The sequence below is a fragment of the Acinonyx jubatus genome, chromosome B4 (genome assembly GCF_027475565.1).
Source record: "Acinonyx jubatus isolate Ajub_Pintada_27869175 chromosome B4, VMU_Ajub_asm_v1.0, whole genome shotgun sequence".
Taxonomy (NCBI): Eukaryota; Metazoa; Chordata; class Mammalia; order Carnivora; family Felidae; genus Acinonyx; species Acinonyx jubatus.
In genome coordinates this window covers 52,395,111-52,415,022 of record NC_069387.1, presented here as the reverse complement: position 1 = coordinate 52,415,022, position 19,912 = coordinate 52,395,111, and the positions used below count along the sequence as shown (strand labels likewise).

The 19,912-nt window shown below is 42.4% G+C and overlaps 1 protein-coding gene across 3 annotated transcripts in view; it reads right to left on the bottom strand.

The window, feature by feature from the left end:
- The window catches only part of PDE3A (phosphodiesterase 3A), a 526,332-nt gene that overhangs the window by 309,013 nt on the left and 197,407 nt on the right, over positions 1–19,912 (bottom strand). For 2 of the 3 annotated variants that reach the window (XM_015074658.3, XM_027035682.2), the window contains exon 1: positions 24–1,125. The exons of the other annotated variant lie outside the window; for it this stretch is intronic. In XM_015074658.3, the coding sequence (XP_014930144.2) occupies positions 24–983 (960 nt within the window). In that variant the 5' untranslated portion in view covers positions 984–1,125. Of the gene's footprint in view, positions 1–23; positions 1,126–19,912 lie in introns of those variants that run through there. 3 annotated transcript variants of the gene reach the window in all.

The window sequence follows — 19,912 nt, the reverse complement described above, 5'->3', positions numbered from 1 at the left end:
GAGAAGAGCTTGCCAGCGCTTACCTGTTCCCTCGGTATGCAGGGCAGGGAGGTCCTCCGATGAGACTTGCTGCTGCAGCCGGACATCTCGGCGGACACCACGGAACTGGACCGCCTCCTCCTCTTAAATACTGGGATATCTTCCCTGGTCCCAGCAATCAGCTGGGACCCGAAATGCTCCCTCGGAGCCGCCCCCGCGGGCTGCGGCAAGATTTGCTCCACGTACCTGGCCAGGAGGAGCCCCAGCACGCCGGCCAAGTACGCCAGGTAAGGTCTCCAGGCGACCTTGAACCTCTCTAAGGAAATGAGGGACACGGTCCTGACCGCGCTAGTCAAGGCGATCATGAGGACGCCCAGCCTCAGCCTCAGCACCAGCCATGTCGCGGCGGCCAAGCAGCTGAGCACCACCCCCGCGGCCGGGAGCGAGAGTAAGTGATCCTCCCCGACGCCCAGCCCAATCTGGACGAGCGCTTCCCCCCCGCAGCAGGCTGCCAGCAGTGAGACGGCCAGAGGCAGGCGCACCCCGGCGCGCAGGAGGTACAAGCCCATCCAGAAGAAGGCACACAGGAGACTGAAGAGCAGCGCCGAGGGCTGCAGCCAGGGGCTGAGCGGCGCGCCGCCCCCGGGAGCACCTCCCCGAAGCCCGGGGAAGACGCCCCCTTCTGCTCCCAGGGCCGCTTCCTTCGCCGCCGCAGCCGCCACCTCCTTACTCTGCTCCGGGTCCCGGCCGATCTCCCCGCGCACCAGCCTCACCAGCAGGGCCAGCAGAAAGGACAGAGAGCCGGCGCACAGCGCTGAGGAAAGTTTCCGGGAGCGCCGGAGTGGCTGCAGCACCAGGTCTCTCCAGCGGCCGCGGCTGCCGGAGTCCCGCGGCGGTGCGGCGCCGGGGCGAGCGGGGTAGTCCCGGCCCGCGGCGGGGGCTGGATGCACCCCACCGTGGCCTGGCTTGTCTCGGACTCGGGCGGCCTCGCGGGGCACTGCCATTGTGTGCCCTCCTCACGGAATCCCCAAGGTCCCCCCGACGCCCCCACCCCGACACACACACATGCACGCACGCACCCTCTCCCTAATCCCACCCTCAGAATCCTTCCTTCTCCCCGGGCCCCCGAGCCCCACTACAAGTTTCAGCTTCACAGTAAACTCCTGGAGAATCCTGGATGCTCCAAAGAGACGCCTTCAAGTTAAAAGCTAGCACAGACACAAACGATCAGACTTCCTCCTTTTCTCTCTTTGGAAAACTCTTAAAAATTGTGCTCCACCCCCACCCCCGATTTCTATCCTCCGGGGTCTCTTCCTACTTCAGGATTTTAAAAATTGCCCCACGCGCCCCGCGCACGGGGGCTGCAGCCGCTGGAGGAGCCGGAGGCGCGGGGCGAGCTCGGGGCCATCTCGTGCGGCGCTCGGCGTTGCGCGCCGGGCCCGCGGCGTCTGGAGGTGCCCCTTTTCTTCCTTCCTGCAGCTCTTTCTCTATCACTCTTTCTTTCTCCTTGGCCGATCCTCCCCGGCACGGCCCCAGGAAGCGAACCGCCATTCCCCGGGGCAGAAAGCAAAGCCTCCCCTGCGTCTGTCGGTCCAGTCCATGGCAAAGGGTGGCAAAAAAAAAAAAAAAAAAAAAAAAAAAAAAAAAAATGGAAAGGGGGCTGAGAAATAACCAAGAAGTTGCTAAGTCCCGTCGGAAAGAGACACAGTCCGAGAGGCTAGCGGCAGCGGCAAGAAGGGAGGGAGGGAGAGCGAGCGAGCTGGAGAGGAAGGGAGGGTGAGAGGAAGGGAGGGTGAGAAGGGAGAACGAGATTTACTTCTTTTTTTTTTCTCCCCTTCTTTTTGGTGCGATGTAGGTGGTGATTTGCAGTTTTGCAAAAGGGAAACGAGTTTAGACGACTGGTTAAAACTGTATTAAAAAAGCGGGCAACTGGAGTGATCAGCGACTCAGCTTGCTTGCTGCTTTCTTTAAGGCAACTCCCTAGGAAAGCTTTCCCAGCCGAGTTCCCGCCTCCTCCCCCGGAGGAGGCGCTGCTTTCAGCGCTTTGCGGCATTCTCCTGAGCGGGTCCCGCACGCACTTGAGCACGTTGGAGAAAGGGTTGCTGAGGCTGGTCTACCACCGCCCAGCTTACTGAAGCCAGGGGTTGCGGGTTTCTGCGGCTGGCCCTCAGGCCGAGCTTCCTAGGACGCTAGGAAAAAAGGATTGTCCTTGCCTACTTGTCAGGCAGTGGAAACTAACATGCTACCTCCTGATGACAAGCCACATCTACTGTCAGTGATTCAAAGATGCTTAGTTCTCAAGTCAGTTACAACAGCAAACCAATTTCAGGTGGCATTGTAATGCTCTGGCTGCTCCTGCTGGAAGGTCTGTTTTAAACAGAACCCAAGCCTTTCCTATTATTCCAAATGATGGAAAATCTCAAAAAGTTACCAAGACAGTACCAGCATTATTATTTTTCAATTTTTTCTAATGTTTATTTATTCTTGAGAGAGAGAGAGAGAGAGAGAGAGAGAGAGACAGAACGTGGGCCAGGGAGAGGCATAGAGAGAGGGAGACAGAATCTGAAGCAGGCTCCAGGCTCTGAGCTGTCAGCACAGAGCCCAATGTGGGGCTTGAACCCATGAACCGTGAGAGCATGACCTGAGCCAAAGTCGGAGGCTTAACCCATTGAGCCACCCAGGCACCCCATAACAGCATTATTAAATTGGGAAATAAGAGTTGGGGGCGGGGTTTTTTGTTTGTTTTTTCCAAATTGTTATTTGAAAAATCCAGGGTATGAGCGTATTAGGCAACAGCTGTTGATGGTGGGTGGTAAATACATGGAGATTAAGTGACCCCAGCCTCAAGAAGGTTTACCAAATTAAGAAGCCTAAAAGGAATTAAAAGAAATCTCACGGGAGAAGTGAGGCCAGGTAGGTTAACAGCAGGAGAGCTCTGAGAAGACTCACAATGGTTGTGAAATAGTATGTCTACCATAAAGAATGCTTGTGAGAAAAAATCAGGACCCTCGTTATGAATGTTTACAGGATGCATGCTTCATATACTGTAGGAATGTAGTCTTTGAGAAACTAAAGAAAAAATTTAAAACTAACTTTTTAGGCAGATTATGAAAAATCATTCAATATCCACCCAGTGGGCCTTTAAAATCCATCAGTGTTGGGAGCTAGTTTCTTTTTACATTTAGAACATAAGAATATGATCGTCCACTCTTGTTCGTGTTGAATATGGCTACCTTAGATGTCATTTGCCTTCACTAATATTAATAATAATCCAATTTTGTCTTAATTATCTTGACATTCCAGGTTAAAGTGTGTTGTTAGCCTGGAGTATTTGGATAATTGGTTCAATATGCCACTGTATTTTGTGTGTAGAGATGAAGTAATATAAAGAAAAGCCAAAGGAGATACTTGAGATAAAATTAATTCATAGAAGTAGGGGGGAGAAGATGGCTGAAGTCTTAAACTTAGCTTCACGGGAAACAGCCTGCTCTCCTTAGAGGCAGGTATTAATATTAATTTATGATATAAATGGATACGAGGAGCTATGATGATACAACTCTCCATCAGATGTCCAGAACTATACTATCACGTGGAGAACAAGTTGGGCAGCTAGTCAATGGCAGTGGGCACCATCTGTTTGATAATTAAGGAAACAGAAGCAACAATGTCTTTGCCAAAGACAAATGAGCCCCCTAGCATGCACACATACTTTTCTGAGTTTCCTTTTTAGAGATATGATTCATATGCCAGAGCCTACCTGGAACACTTCAGAGTAAAAAACCTTGAATGGAAAATCATGCTAATATCCAATGGTGATCAGAAACAGCATATTAAAATGAAAAATACGGCATGTATCAAGGTTAGAAAGAAAGGCATAGTGAGGGGAATTTTAGAATATTTCACTTTTCTCTCTTTCCCACCCCCACAATTATCTCAGTTCTTTAGAAAATAATCATCATAAAAATTGAATTTATGAGAGATGGAATGTCGACATTCTAAGAAACTGTAATAGAAAAAATAAGAATGACATTTGTTAATGCACCAACACAAAAATACTAGATCTAAATGTTAAACTGACATCCTTGAGGTATTCCATGGTATTACAGAGGCAATGTCCTGGCATCTGGGCTTCTCCCCATTCTCAATGAAAATCACACCCAGAAAGTTATGTGTCCCACCCAGGGGAAATAAGGTGGATTCCCTCACCCCTTTACCTTCATTATCATCCCAAACCTGGAAGCAGATGAATGAAAATAACAAATACTCTTACTAGAGAGATGCAGAAAGCTACAACACTATAGTGAAAAAGTGACAAACTTTGGGCAGAATATATTAAGTGAAGTGAGACCCAGTACATAAAGTGGACACTGAATAATCACCCAGATATAAAACTGCCTATTTTCTACAGATAGCGATGAATCCCAATTCAGAACGTGACAACACAGCCAAAGGATAAGAAAAAGGCACCCACGGGAAAGTAGAGTATGGAAAATGGAAAGGAAAAATCCATTTGGTAAAGCTCTCCACTTAGCTAAATCTAGCAACCGTGTTTTCATTAGTGCTTTGTGAAGAGGATCTAGAAATCAGCCCGGTTGCATATCATTTGCCAAATATAGTTATGCTTAAAGGAATTCTGTTAAATTTTAAAAGTTTATACTCTATAGCAGGGGTTTATTCATTCCCTACTACCTCCCTGACCTCTATGCATATATATCAAATGGGTATCTAAAATACAATGCATCCAAAACAAAATTCCTGACTTCCAACTCCCTCCCTGCCATCCTCCACCAATCCCCACCACCCCAAACTATTTCTCCCCAGTCCTCCTACCATAGGAAAAAGCTTAAGCACCTGAGCGAAAAGGCTTGAGCCTAACTGCTCAGGTCCCAAAAGAGGGCACTGCCCTCAATTCCTTCTTTTATTTACCTTATTTTACTTCCAATCTGTTAGCAAGTCCTTTTGATTCCACCTCTAAAATAGATCCTGAGTCCATCAACTTTTCACCCTCCCTCTTACAATAACCAACCAAAGACCCATCATCATCCCTGGCCAGGACATTGCAATAACTTTCTCACTGGTCTTGCTCTCCTACCATTTTCCACACAGTAGTCAGAATGAGAGTTTTAAAATGCAAGTCAGATGATGTCACTCCCTGCTTAAAACCATCCAGAGGCTTTCCACTGAACTTGCAGTTCTCATGGCCACCTACAGGGACCTTCATGATCTTTGCAAACCACTCTCTGTGACCTGCCCTATTCCAATTCTCCTACTTCACTAGTGCCACACTGTCCATCGGAACATTCTTCAATGATGCAGATATACTCTGCACTGTCAAGTATGGTGGCAACTAGTCACATATGGCTGTTGAGAACTTGAAACATAGTGCCACCGAGGAACTGAGTTTTTATATTTTATTTTAATTAATTTAAAATTCAATAGTCTCGGGGAGCCTGGGTGGCTCACTCAGTTAAGCATCTAACTTCACCTCAGGTCATGATCTCACAGTTCGTGAGTTCGAGCCCCGCGTCAGGCTCTGTGCTGACAGCTCAGGGCCTGGAGCCTGCTTTGGATTCTGTGTCTGCCTCTCTCTCTGCTCCTCCCCCACTCACGCTCTGTCTCTCTCAAAAATAAATAAACATTAAAAGAAATTATATTTAAAAAATGTAATAGCCTCACTTGAATAGTGGTTTCTGATGGGTTCGTCTCCTGCTCCTCAAGCCATTTTTCCATTCTTTAGCAGGTCAAATTGAAAATCTTGCTCATGACCTTAGTATTTACAGAACTTCACACAGCTGCCTCGTTCTGCTCCATCAGTTCTCGTCTGAAATGTTACCTTTTTTAATTTTTTTTAATGTTTATTTATTTCTGAGACAGAGAGAGACAGAGCATGAGTGGGGGAGGGGCAGAGAGAGAGGGACACAGAATCTGAAGCAGGCTCCAGGCTCTGAGTTGTCAGCACAGAGCCCGACACAGGGCTCGAACTCACAGACCGCGAGAGATCATGACCTGAGCCGAAGTCGGAAGCTCAACCGACTGAGCCACCCAGGCGCCCCTGAAATGTTACCTTTTTAGAAAAGCTTTTTCCCAAACATGAAAAAGTCTTGGGTCTCCTTGTGCACACACACATTTTTTTCATTTATTACCACACTACCCTGTTGCAGTCTATTTATAGCACTCAGCTATAGTCTTGCTCATTTATTTGTTGTCTTGTTTATCCTACATCTCCTTTCACTAGGGTGTAAGTGCCCTGTGAACAAAGGCCATGGACATCTTTGGCTTGTTTGCTGGGTAGTACCGATGACCCTAATAGTGCTCGGAACATGGTAGTAGTTCTGTGCATACTTGCTGAGTAAATACTTGATGAATGAAGAAAGTCAACGAATAATAGATGCACAAATAAAAGAAACAGGTATCTCTGTCAAAGTCTAAGTTAAAGACAATCTTCATATGTTTATACAACTAATTGCTCAAGTGGACAGATCCCTCAAAATCTTGCCTGGAAGATTCTGCTGCCCAGAATGGACTGATAAGCAGAATCATGGAGCATCACTTTTTTAATAGAAAGTTGCTTTTAAAAAATCACTGTTTTGAAAGCTCCGTATGGATTCTCAGATGAAATGTCCATAATCCACAGCCGTTTTCTTGTGGGCCCAGCAGAAAAAAAATCAGTTTAACCATATGCATCTGGGTAGCAAGTCAGCTGAGAAAGGAGGATTAGGAGATGTCTAAATAAAAATTACTAAAGAGTCATAACTCTCACATTGTGATCTGTGACATAGTTTCCAGCTATTCCAATTAACAACACTACTTTAGGAGTTGAATTTAAATTTGAACCATTAAATCGATGGGCGCCTGGGTGGCTCAGTCGATTAAGGGTCTGACTTCAGCTCAGGTGATGATCTCACAGTTTGTGGGTTCAAGCCCCACGTTGGGCTCTGTGCTGACGGCTAAGAGTCTGGAGCCTGTTTCGGATTCTGTGTTTCCCTCTCCCTCGCTGCCCCTCCCCCACTCATGCTCTGTCTCTCAAAAATAAATGAATGTTAAAAAATTTTTTTTAATTTAAAATATTAAACATTTTGCCAGGATAGACCATACTAATACTCATTGCTCCACATCTAGTCAGAGGAAACACATAGAAAACTTGTATTTTTAAGTGCAAACATCCCACTCTTTCTGTAGAGTGCTGCCCCCATTTAATTTCCAAAGAATTTAAGTAACAGCTTTCGAAATACAATTGTGAACTTGCATAGAAACACTAAAGGAAAAAGCAAGGTGTGAGGACTGATGGTGACCCATGCAAAAGTTTTTAACAAAGCGTCAGACTGTCTGCAGCACAAACCACCAGGACAGTTACTTTACCCTCCGTGCCCTCTGTATCCACGTTGTCTGACACACAGCTGGCATTCCTACAACACGTTTGGATGTTGTTAACTGCTGGCTCCACCTTTTCTAAACAAACTGTCAAGGAAATCAGAGTGCTTTAGGTACAGGGGTTCCCAACCTTGTTCACTTTGTGGCACATGCAGAAAATGATAATATTTATTGTCACATCGGATTTAAAGAACAAAGCCCTTTGCAGACAAAGGTTTCAGGCACAGGGCCTGAGGAGATCATAATCTCAGGCACACCTCTAACTGGTGGCACTTTATCTGGGAATTTTTGAAACAGTTAATATTTGATTCACTAATAAAATATAAAGCCGCCTTCTGAAGGCTGTTAAAATAAACATGGGGTGAATCCCAAGGTCTCAGTAGCTTGCAGACTACCATGTTCACATTTCTTAGCGCTTCCTTCCAGCCACTTCCCCATAAATTCCCTCAGTTGGTCTCCAACTCAAATGCATGATTTTTATCTAGTTTTCAAATTTGGAAATGAGACATACTCGGTATGATTTGTAGGATGGACATGATCATGGCCAGGCCTAGAATCCAAATCTTCCCTACCATACGTTGATGTGTTCTCCATCACATCAGTTATTCTCATTGATCATATTAGTAACTCATTAGTAACACCAGTAATTTCAGTAACTCCTCTACAATTGCAACTCTTCAAAGTGAATCATTATGTAATGATACAAGTGAGTGTGTGTGTGTGTGTGTGTGTGTATAGTTAGTCTCCTAAATAATGATAAATGATAAAATGTGTGTAGTCCATATGCTTTTCACTTAAGAGTCTCATATACGTACATATCTAAAGGTGATGTTCTGTATAGAAGTGAAGACTTAAGGCTTTCCTCGACACCCTTAATGTCTCAACCTCAGAGGACAAGACTATTAACAAGGAAGGAAATCACAGGCCATGATAGCAGAGCACATAGTACCTGAGTCAAATAAAAGAGCTGTGAATGCATTTATTGTACATCTATTTTCATACAAATAGCAAAATACCATAAATAGTATGAGTAGTGAGAGCTTTAAAAATGCTCATATTACTGTTTTAAAGAGGCTTTATGTTTTTTTGTAAGTTTGCTTTTGTTTTAAGCACAGTCCATGTCAGCATGTAGCCCAGTTCAGGGTCTGAACTCACGATCCCAAGATCAAGACCTGAGCTGAAATCAAGAGTCAGATGCTTAACCGACTGAGCCACCCAGGCGCCCCCTAAAGAGTTTTTTTTTTAAATAAATTGTTCCACTTCTCTGCTTTAGTGCGATCAGCATGACAGGTTTAATTGAATCTTTCTGTGATGATTCAAACTTGTCTAGTGTCTCAGACTCATCATTATGAATAGTAATTTTCAATTGTGTCTGCAGAAGTAAATGGTAGTAAGAGGATAGGGGTTGGGCTGAATGTGAACTAATCTCTGAGCAGTAATAATTACTTTAAAAATAACCCTCATCTCAAAATATATGCAATATGTTAACAACAGCCTGGGAGTAATAAAGATTCACTCTTATGCCTTGTTTTTTGAGACCATTCACTTTAATTTTCAAATCCAAACAACAGATCTCTTCCACTGGACTCTGGACAGAGCCATACAATAAATCACAGAAACTAAATATTTTGATGTTGAGGCAAAGGTGAACAGAGAACACGTAATAGGGGAAGAGTTACCCCGATTTTCTGTAACACCATCTTCATGAATGAATGACATTCCATATTTATGTAGGTGCAGTAAAGAGCCTCTCTATCCAAAGAAGACATCAAGTACTTTTATAAAGAGGAACACATTTTACTAAAATTTAAAAGGAATATGTAATAACATGAAAAAAAAATCTACTTTGGGGGGAGAAGTAGAAGAAAAAAGTACAGTGTCCACCAAATAAAGTACTGATAGATTGTCCAGGACTGAGCTCTTACTGACTCCCTGAGCAAATACCTCAGTTCTACAGCTGATACTGATATGCAGTCCACTTTAAAATGTTCGAATTTAAGGATCATTTGTGTTTTCAATTAGAGCATATTTATAGAGAAAAATTTGATGGTTACTTGATGAAAAAATATGTAAGTATAGCCTATTTATTTTGATACTCCAATACCACTGAATTTTAAAGTTAGTTTTACTTTACCCTCAGAAGTTATAATAGCACCCAAACTATTACTTTTTGTGCATGTCATAAAAAGATGCCAGGAAAAAAATTAAGCATAGCTCAGAAACATCTTTGGTCTATAAATGTAATCCTCTTTTATAAATGAAATCCACCAGTGTTCCTAAAGGCTAATAAAATGTTTTGAACCTCCTTATCATTTTGGAGGAAATCATCATTAGCCAAATGTCTATACATATTATATCTCAGTAAAACAAAGGCAGGGAGAAGCCTTCTCTAACACTGAAATAAAATTTGCCTCTTCTCAATTTATTTCCCAATTCTGTTTTTGGGGAAATACAAAATAAGACTTTGTTAGTTTCCATACATAGCAGCCAGCATTCAAAATATTTGAAATCTTATGAAGCTTTATTTTCCCCAATAGATAGAGTGCCTGGGTGGCTCAGTTGTTTAAGCATCCAACTCCTGATTTCGGCTCAGGTCATGATCTCATGGTTCATGAGTTGGAGCCCTGTGTCAGGCTCTGTGCTGACACATGGAGCCTACTTGGGATTCTCTCTCCCTCTCTCTCTGCTCCTACCCCACTTGTACTCTCACTCTCTCTCTCTCAAAAATAGATAAATAAACATTAGAGAGAGAGAGAGGGAGAGAGAGATTCCCAGTTTGTAGAACAGTTTATTGAGCAACATGGATTTTGGCCCTTCAGTGTCTTTTGCATCTTTATACCTGCTTATCAGCAGCATCCTGGAATGCTCTAGGTCTGGTTTTGCGCTACAGAAGAGAAGAAAACTGTTGTATTACTTCCCATGATCATGGACGCATGTTTATATTAATGTAATTTAAAAATATGTTAACTGTGTTTTCCAGATACATTCATGTTGTTTTTGCTCATAGTTCATTTAAACTACCAGAATTTTAAAAGTAGACTGTAGCAAGAAATAGCCCTCTCATGATGTGTTATTATTCTTTCATTGTGCACTTTACTCAAAAACAAGGATCCCCTAGGTAAAGCAGCATTCCTAGTAAGGTGTGTTTAGAGCTTAACAAATGTATTTTTCAGAATACCAATCACTCAGTAATTAAAAGCAACAAACTACTGATCCACACAAACACTTAGATAAATTTCCAGACACTTAAGCTGAATGAAAAAAGCCAACCCCCAATGTTGTATATTGTATGACCCTGTTTACATAACATTCTTGAAATTTAAACAAGTATAGAAATGGAGAACAGATTAATGGTTGGCAGAGGTTGGGAGCCAGGTGCAGGGACTGAGTGGTTAGGAAATATGTGTGGCTACAAAAGGTCCCCTGGAGGGATCCTGGTGTTGCTGAATCTGTTTTGTATCTTGACTATATCAATGCCAATGTCCTGCTTGTGATATTGTACTATTGTTTTTCAAGATGTTATCACTGAGGGAAACTGAGTAAAGGGTATGTGAATTTGTTAATTATTTCTCACAACTACATGTAAATCTATAATATAAAAAGAAAACAAATTATATTTTGCATCATCTGTGACACTGCTAAAAAGAGAATTGCTATTACTTCTGCCTATGCTTAGGCAGATCATTTTTTTAAAAAGTACTGGTTTTCTCTGTACTAGTCACACATTGAAATTCTTTTGATATTTGGTTAATTCTGTTATAAAATAATTGCTGGATATCATGTAAAGCAAAATAAATGTATAACTAAAGAATATTAAAAATATAAATGTTGAGTCTTTGGCTCACATAGAGCAGTTTACCCTGAAAAGAAATACTTACAAATACAGGCTTCCCCTGCAATCTGAAAGTAGAGTGTATCTATGTAAAGTTTTGTAAGCCCAAGTGGAGTCAAGCAAAGAAGCAATTACCATTAATCCATTGGGAAAATTTTGAGCATTCCCAGACCCCCAAAATAACCTCTCTGAGGCTTTGCTGATACTTTAAGACACATCTTGCTAACGGGTGCACAAATAAATCGAGATAAAGCACAAATGCCTACAGACACAGGTCAAAGTCATGGTGGCTTAATGCTGAGATGCTCAGCGTAGTTCTCAGGAAGAAGCTTGTTGGTACCACTCGCTGTTCAGAGTGTGCACGGCTTCTGTAACAGCTCGGCTCGCTGTCAAACACATGCTGAATGTTATTTGCACTTTTTGCCTCTTTTCATAAACGTCAAAATCCTCTTTGATTTCTTTCAGTTAGCAAAAACAGGTACCAATGTAGGTCTTTTGTAAAAGAAAAGTGGTATAGCATGAACTTTGGGGGAACTTCATTTAAATATAGTTTTAGTCTTTGCTTTTAAAGATGATTTATTAACATTGTTCACATGAAATGGGAGGAGAGAATGATAGCATCCTAACTGCTATAAACGAGGATAATTCATAATAAATATAAACAGAGACGCAGATATTTCGGGTCCCTCGGCTAAGGTACCCCACAATTCAGTCTGGATTCCTGATCTGTTGATACCATGATCCAGCAATTATATATTTTGTACCTTTAAGTAAATGTAGCTAAAGAATACTGGCACTTGACCAGTTATCCTTACATTTACATGTTATTTTTATTTGTAGCTGCATTGGATCCTACAGAATCTAGGGCTATTTATTATACTGTTATACTGTCTCTTATATTCTTGCCTCCCTCAAAGCATTAGCCCCCAAAGGGCAATCTCACTTATGACTATGGCATGTCTGGTTGGCTTGAACACAGTAAGTATGTTAAAAGCATAGCAAAAGTGTCAAAATACAGCATTTAAAAATAACTACCTGTAGAGACTGTAGAAAAGAAGTAATCAGTGTGCATAGGTAACTATTATGTACTCATAAAGACTTAAATACAGAAAGCAATATGCTAGTCTACTATTTCTTCCATTAATACGGAGTTCAGAAAAGAAGACATCAGGGCTTCTCAATATAATCAATATCTCACATTCAGAGGCAGAGAGGGAAGTGCCATATTAGTTAATCTGAGCTGATGTCTGCCTGAAGCTGTGAGGCATTTTTTTCATTCTACAGGAACCACAGCGCTATGGTAACTTTCCACAGAAATGGCAAATTACATAGGGAGCTTAGGCTCAATGATTTTCTTTAACAAAAATCTAGAAATGGGGCATTTTGAGCTCAGTAAGAATAGTAAGTGATGCATGGGAGAAAGCAAAGTGGTTCTTCTCACATCCCAAAAAAGGGGTGACTCTGAATAAACCTCAGAATGCGTAAGTTTTCTCTGATAATCACTCTCCTCTCCTTGACCTAATCTTTATAGTAATTTTTGTTTTTCTTTTTTTTTTTTACCCTAGTCCATTTCTTATTAAGAATAAATTTTACATTCTTGCTCTGATTTTTGTAATCACAGTGTATTACATGTAAAGTTATAGGTGACATAGAACTAAGAGTTCAGGAAGTTACAGATGACACGGAGCTAAATGGGGTGAAGAAAAGCTTTCAGGTTATTCTAAATCAACACAATTATCATTCACTATGTATCTTTTTCCATTTACTATCCCAAAGATGAGTTATTCAAAGGACTGAACCAAAGCCCAGAAAATACCTCAAATTACATTTCATCACCGTATATAAATACTGGAGTGGCTCCTTAAATTAACCCCTATTATATAAACTTACCAAGAAAGGAGATCTATCTCTCATCTACAAATACATTTACACTCCAATAAGAAACTTACTCAAACAGGTGTTTTGTTTTGCTACTCTGTAAAATAAGATTTGGGAATAAAATTTTGAATTAATCTATCTGCATGTTCTCCTATAGGAATGCTAACCATCTTCCTGAAATTTCCATGCATTTTCTTTTCTCTAGACTTTACCAAGAAGCCAATATTGCTACCCAACTGGAACCAGATTGTAGAACACAAGGATACATCCTTAACCTTATAAAAATGCCCCAGAATTTTTAATGAGCAGAGGTGGTCAGAAACTCAGTCTTACATCTCATCCAATGGATGGTTCTCCTGCAGCACAGTGCTCCATAACCCAGGGCTGGGAGCTGGCTCCGGACCACCTTGGGATGGAAGAGGGCCACCTACTGAATCACCGCCACCACATCCTGCATCTTCTTCCATCCAAGTCTTCCCTGGGCCCACCCCTGCTGAACTCCAGAGGTCTGAAGAGATCACAGCTTTAGAGCATTTCATTACAAATTTTAAATTTCCAGTCTCTGGTTTTCATATTGCATTTCAAGATCAACATCCTTATTAGTAGTAGTATATTTTTTACTTTAAAATTTTATAACACCTTTTCCACTGACAAATTCAAAGCAGGCTACTGAACCTCATTACCACACAGGCAGAAATCCTCACAGCACCTCTATGAAAGAGGTGTTAAATGAAAGGGGGGGGGGGAGGGAGAGGGAGAGAGAGAGGTCACCATCACCTCCTCTTACAAAAGCCCAATCCTTAATAATTAATGAATGAAAAGACATCTTGAATCTAGTGGTCACTGGGAGTAATTGCCATATATTTTCTCAGCTGCCTCCAAATTAAAATGGTAATAATTTAACCAATATATTTGGGCCGACGGCTAAAATAAGTTCCCTCTTGCACCCAAGCAGTAGAGCTAAGTGGGATCTGAACAGACTACTCTCTGTTACCACTTGATTGCGGAAAACTCACACGTTGTACTCAGTAACTGAGCTCTTCAAGTCCTGCTCACTTTTACAGCTGTATTTCTCTGTCCTTATTGAAGAGGTCCTGAAAATTGGGAGGACACTGGTTATGTCTGCTCTGCTTTATTTCCTTTTCTCTGTCCCCAGGACTTCCTTATGTAAAGATTTTTGATGTCCAAATGATAACATGAAGGATAAAATAAAATAAGGGATACCTTGAGTGATAAAAGATTTAGAGTCCAGCTATCAAATGCAATTAGGTACATAAATGTATAGTTCATAGTATAGCCAGTGGTTCTTTACCTCATATCTATTATCACACTCCAGTGTGACTTTTTTCTCCCATACTACCAAGCAAGCAGTTCTCAGACAACAGCAAGGCGTCTACAATTCACTTCAGTTCTGACACTATCTACCCAGAGATAGTATCAGATCCCACAGGTTAAGGGGTCAGTCCTACAAGACTCCCCCATTCCCTTCCCCCCCACCAGTCTTCTCACTTTGAAGCCCTGTTTGTCACATGTGCTTCTGGTCAATCAGCTATAGATTAGCTGATTGATCCAATGACCTCCTCCTTGGGTTCTATTAATTTGCTGGAGCAGCTCACAGAACTCAGGAACACGCTTTACTAAACTACAAGATTACGGGTCCATTAATTCAGGGCACATGGGTGGCTCAGTGGGTTAAGCGTCAGACTTCCGCTCAGGTCATGATCTCGCAGTTTGTAGGTTCGTGCCCTGTGTTGGCCTCTGTGCAGACAGCTCAGAGCCTGGAGGCTGCATTGGATTCTGTCTCCTCCTCTCTCTTTGCACCTCCCCCAACCATGCTCTGTCTCCATCTCTCTCTCAAAAAATGAATAAACATTTAAATAAATAAATAAATAAATAATAAAAGGATGTAACTCAGGAACAGCCAGATAGAAGAGATGCATAGGGCAAAGTGTGGGGAAATGGTGCAGAGCTTCCATGTTCTCTGAGTATGCCACTGTCCCTGAACTTCACACACTCACTAACCTGGAAGCTCTCCAGTCTTTCTCCTTTTGCGTTTTTGTGGTGTCTTTATTCCATAGGCATGATTATAATCATTGGCCATTGGTGATTAATTCAACCTCCAGCCCCTTTCCACTCCCTAGAGGTTGGGGATGGGGCTGAGAGTTCCAACCCTCAAAGCACCTGGTTGATTCTGCACCTATCCTTAGGTGCTTTCCAAGAGCTGTCTCATTAACATAACAAAAGAGACCTTTATCACTCTCATCACTTAGGAAATTCCAAGAGCTTTAGGAGCTCTGTGCCATAAGAACAAATATGTCTTTCTTATTAAAACCACAAGATCATAGCCCCCTTTATAACAAATACTTTGTAGCATAAGTGTAACAGATGCTGTCACTTCTCTCCCATATCCCTTGGTTGTACACACCAGTGACTTCTGATTGCTGATCTCTGCCAGGGGACGTTTTCTGGTTGCAGCGAGCGCTAGTCTCACACACTGTGGCAGGCCAGAACATGCTAGCAGGATAGAATGGAGAATGACCTCGTAAGGGCACAGACAATGGGGGAGGGAAGGGTGGTGGGGCAGAGCCTTCACTGCACCTAGAACTTTGGCTGCTATCCAGGCATATTGGGCATCCCATGCCAATAGAAGAGCGGGCAAAGAAAAGAGTTACTATAACGATTGACATGAGCTGATAGGGTTGTGCTGCATACTGGGAGCAGAGAGGAACGTGGCTAGAACTCATGGAATTCACTGTGGAGCCTCCTGGTGCATTCCATCTCAGGGGATAATCTGACATCTTCAAGACAATGCACCGAGGGCCTAGGTCTGTGTTGCCCAACCAGGTGGGAGACGTAAGCCAGGACAAGTGCTGGCTGAAAGTGAGGAGACTCTAAAACAGGTGGTGGAGGAGCACCTGGGTGGCTCAGTTGGTTAAGCGTCTGACTCTTGGTTTCAGCTCAGGTCATGCTCTCACTCACAGTTGGTGAGTTCGAGCCCCCACATCGGGCTCTGTGCTGACAGTGCTGAGCCTGCTTGGGAGTCTCTCTCCCTCTCTCTCTGCCCTTCACCTACTCTCTCTCTCTCAAATAAATAAATTTTAAAAAATAAAAATAAAATGGGTAATAAATGAGGTAGTTTTGTTTCTGAAATTATGTGTGTGTGTGTGTGTGTGTGTGTGTGTGTGTATGTATGTATGCGTGTGTGTGAGAGAGAGAGAGAGAGAGAGAGAGAGACTTGCCGGAACTTTGTGGAATCAGTTACAAAACAGATAACTTCAGGCAGGGCCTGAGTGGATGTGGTGGTACAAGGGGTGGACTGGAGCAGACATTGGTCGTGTCCCTCTTATCAGCACTTGCCCTAAAATTGCCTACAAACCTCTTTGTGTTAACACTTGTGCCCCTCTGCCTGAGGTCTTTCTGTAGCCACAGGTCCATGCTTGATCCATACATGAAACAGGCCAAAAGTGCTGGGGAGCCAGAGTCCCCGGCAGTTGCCCCCAGTCAATGACAAATGGCAATGGATAACTTACACTCTAGCTTCCTAACATCTCAGGTGTGATAGTTGAGAGATGGTGGTGTTCTGCACACTCTCTCAGAAGCTTCCAAAGACATGGTGCTTCAGGGGCTCATGGAAGCTAACTTGCTTTTTAATGCACCTGCTCTCCTGTCCCTTCCTCTCTTGTTTCACTCCACACCCCTCTGCCAGTGCATCCTGGGGATTACTTCCCAAAAACACTCCTTGCATTCAAATCCTTTCTCAGGGCCTGCTTATTGGGGATCCTAATCTAAAACAGTCACCTTTACCAAAATAAAATTCATTACTAATGTAACCTACCCACCTAGATAATTTGTAATTCCCAGTCTTCATATAAGGGAGGTACCTAAAACCTGTTATGATACCTACTATCAAAAAGACGAGAGATAACAAATTCTGGCAAGACTGTGGACAAAAGGGAACCATTGTGCCCTGTTATTGGTGGTATAAGATGACCCAGACACTACAGAAAATGCATAAAGCTTCCTCAAGAAATTAAAAATGGAACTACCCTATTATCCAGCAATACCACTCCTGGTCCTACAGCCAAAGGAAATGAAACTATTATCTTAAAGAGATCTGTATTTCCATGTTTTTTGCAACGTTTATTTTTTGGAAAAAGAAATTGCAGGTTATATCTGGCTTTTATTCACAATAGTCAAGGATGGAAACAACCTAAATGTTTATCAGCAAGATGACTAAATAAATAAAATAGGACACACACACACACACACACACACACACACACACACGAGGAGAATTTTTCCATCCTAAAAAAAGAGAAGAAAATCCCATCATGTACAACAACATGGATGGATTTGGAGGGCATTATGCTAATGAAATAAGTCAGACAGAGAAAGACAAATACTGCATGGTATCACTTGTATGTGGAATCTAAAACAAAGAAATGCAGAAACAGAACAGTGCTTGCCAAAGGGCTAGGGTATGTGGGAAATAGGAGTAGATTGGTTAGAAGGTCTAAACTTTCAGTTATAAGATGGATAAGGTTTGAAGATTTAATGTATAACATGATAACTGTAGCTGATATAATACTATATTGTATAATTAAAATTTTCCAAGAAAGTAGAGCATAAATGTTCTCACCAAAATTAATTAATTAAAATAAAATAAAATAGGGACACCTGGTGGCTCAGTCGGTTGAGTGTCCGACTTCAGCTCAGGTCAAGATCTCACGGTTTGTGGGTTTGAGCCCTGCGTCGGGCTCTGTGCCGATGGCTCAGGGCCTGGAGCCTGCTTCGGATTGTGTGTCTCCCTCTGTCTCTGCTCCTTCCCTGCTCACACTCTGTTTCTCTCTCAAAAAGGAATAAAGATTAAAAATTTAACAAAAAATAAATAACAATAAAATAAAATAATAAAATAAAATAAAAAAGGGTAAATATGTGAGGTGAATGGAGGTGTTGATTAACTTGATGGGGGGGAATCCTTTCACAATGCATATATACATCAAATCATCACATTGTGCACTTTAAATATATTACAAACACACTTTTCAGTTTGGAAAAACTATAAAGGAGAAAATTTTATGATAAATTAATGTATACTTCAATATGTCAATTATCGGGTTTCACTATATAAGGAGAAATCATGGAATTTTGCCTGTAATACCAGTTGACACAAATCTCAAGAGAGATAAATGCAGATTGAATCAGAGGAAGTCATTGAGAGTATGTGACAGCAGGTTGGCCTGAGAGCTGGGCAATCAGAGGCTCCAGCCCCTCCCCTGTCCTTGGAATGTATGTTCTGCCCACTGTTCCCACACTAGGAGCCACTTTGGGAATGCAACCTTGAGAGAGTAATGTGTTAAGGAGACCATCTGGACTGGATGCGTGACTGAACCTGGTTAAGTCCTCTGTATAAACTCAAGACTCTGAGGGGGTGGGTGTAAAGATCCAAGAAGATCTTGCGGTCACTCAAGACAAGCCTTGAGTGTAACTTCCCTTGCTTACTGAAGCTGTCACCTACCAATCTGGAGTGTTCTGACCTTTCTTTCATCTCCCCCTGCTCTCTGTTTACAAGGGCCACTTTCAAATCCTACCCAGGAATTCCCAAGGTCATGAACCAACAGACTCACAAAGGTGTGATTTGTTGGCTGCTCAAATACCATGAAAGTTTCCTGAAACAATGGAAAATTTGATAAATACATGAAACAAAACATAATCCTCCCTGAATATGCACTGTAGTTGCAGCTCAACTGGAATAAAAAGGGAGAAAAAGAATATTGTTAGTCTATCAATTTAGGAAAGCTAAAAGATTCAGATCACAGATAATTGTACAGCAAATCCTCTGCTTAGTGTGTGATCATTAGACCTTAAGCAGGTGTGCTGGGGTGGGCTGGTACTGGTTTCCAAGACCTAGTTATATGCATCACTCCATAACTCATTTAGAGACATCACGTTGGTAGCTAGAAATTGGCTGTGTAGGAGCACTTACCCCATGAAATTCTGCAAACCCTACAAATTAGTTTTCTTCCCACAAAGTGCCAGTTGTTAAACATTTGTCAGCACATTGCTGGCTATTAGGCTTGCAAACCTGGAGAGATATTAGGTAGAGAAAAGCATCACATTTCAGGGATTGTGGAAGAAAGGAGACAGAGTAGAGCAAAAGGGTTAGACACTCTTTTCAATTGGCTGAGCTTTAAAAGGAGTGACAGGGTGCCTGGGTGGCTCAGTCGGTTAGGCATACGACTTCAGCTCAGGTCATGATCTCACATTTCGTGGGTTCAAGCCCCATGTTGGACTCTGTGCTGACAGCTCAGAGCCTGGAGCCTGCTTCAGATTCTGTGTCTCCCTCTCTCTCCATCCCTCTCCCTCTCAATCTCTGTTTCTGTCTCTCAAAAATGAATAAACAGTAAAAAAAATTTTTAAGGAGTGACAATGATTGTGAATGTTAGAAATAGGGATAGTTTCCCCCCGTTTAGCAATGGGGAGCTTCAGGTCCCAAAGAAGGTGACAGGGTTTAGCTTAGCGCCATAACAAACATTGCTAAGAAAAGATACCTCAGAGGCATTTGTGGATATTGGATATCTACCAAGTTGTAGCCATGTTCCTGGTTTCCCTTGGCCTATATTTTGTGTTTAGGGACCCCAATGGTTCCCACATGCCCTAGTAAGGGTCCGCAGATGTGCTGGCAGCACCAGTAGATGAACAGAGACATTAAATTAAAGAGGTTATCATGGGTAGGCTCTTTCACAATGGGGGTAAAATTGCCAAGCTCATGGGCTGCAGTGTTGAGTACTTTCATATTTGCCTGTAATACTATATGGGACCATTCATCCCTCAAAATTTTCAATACCAAGA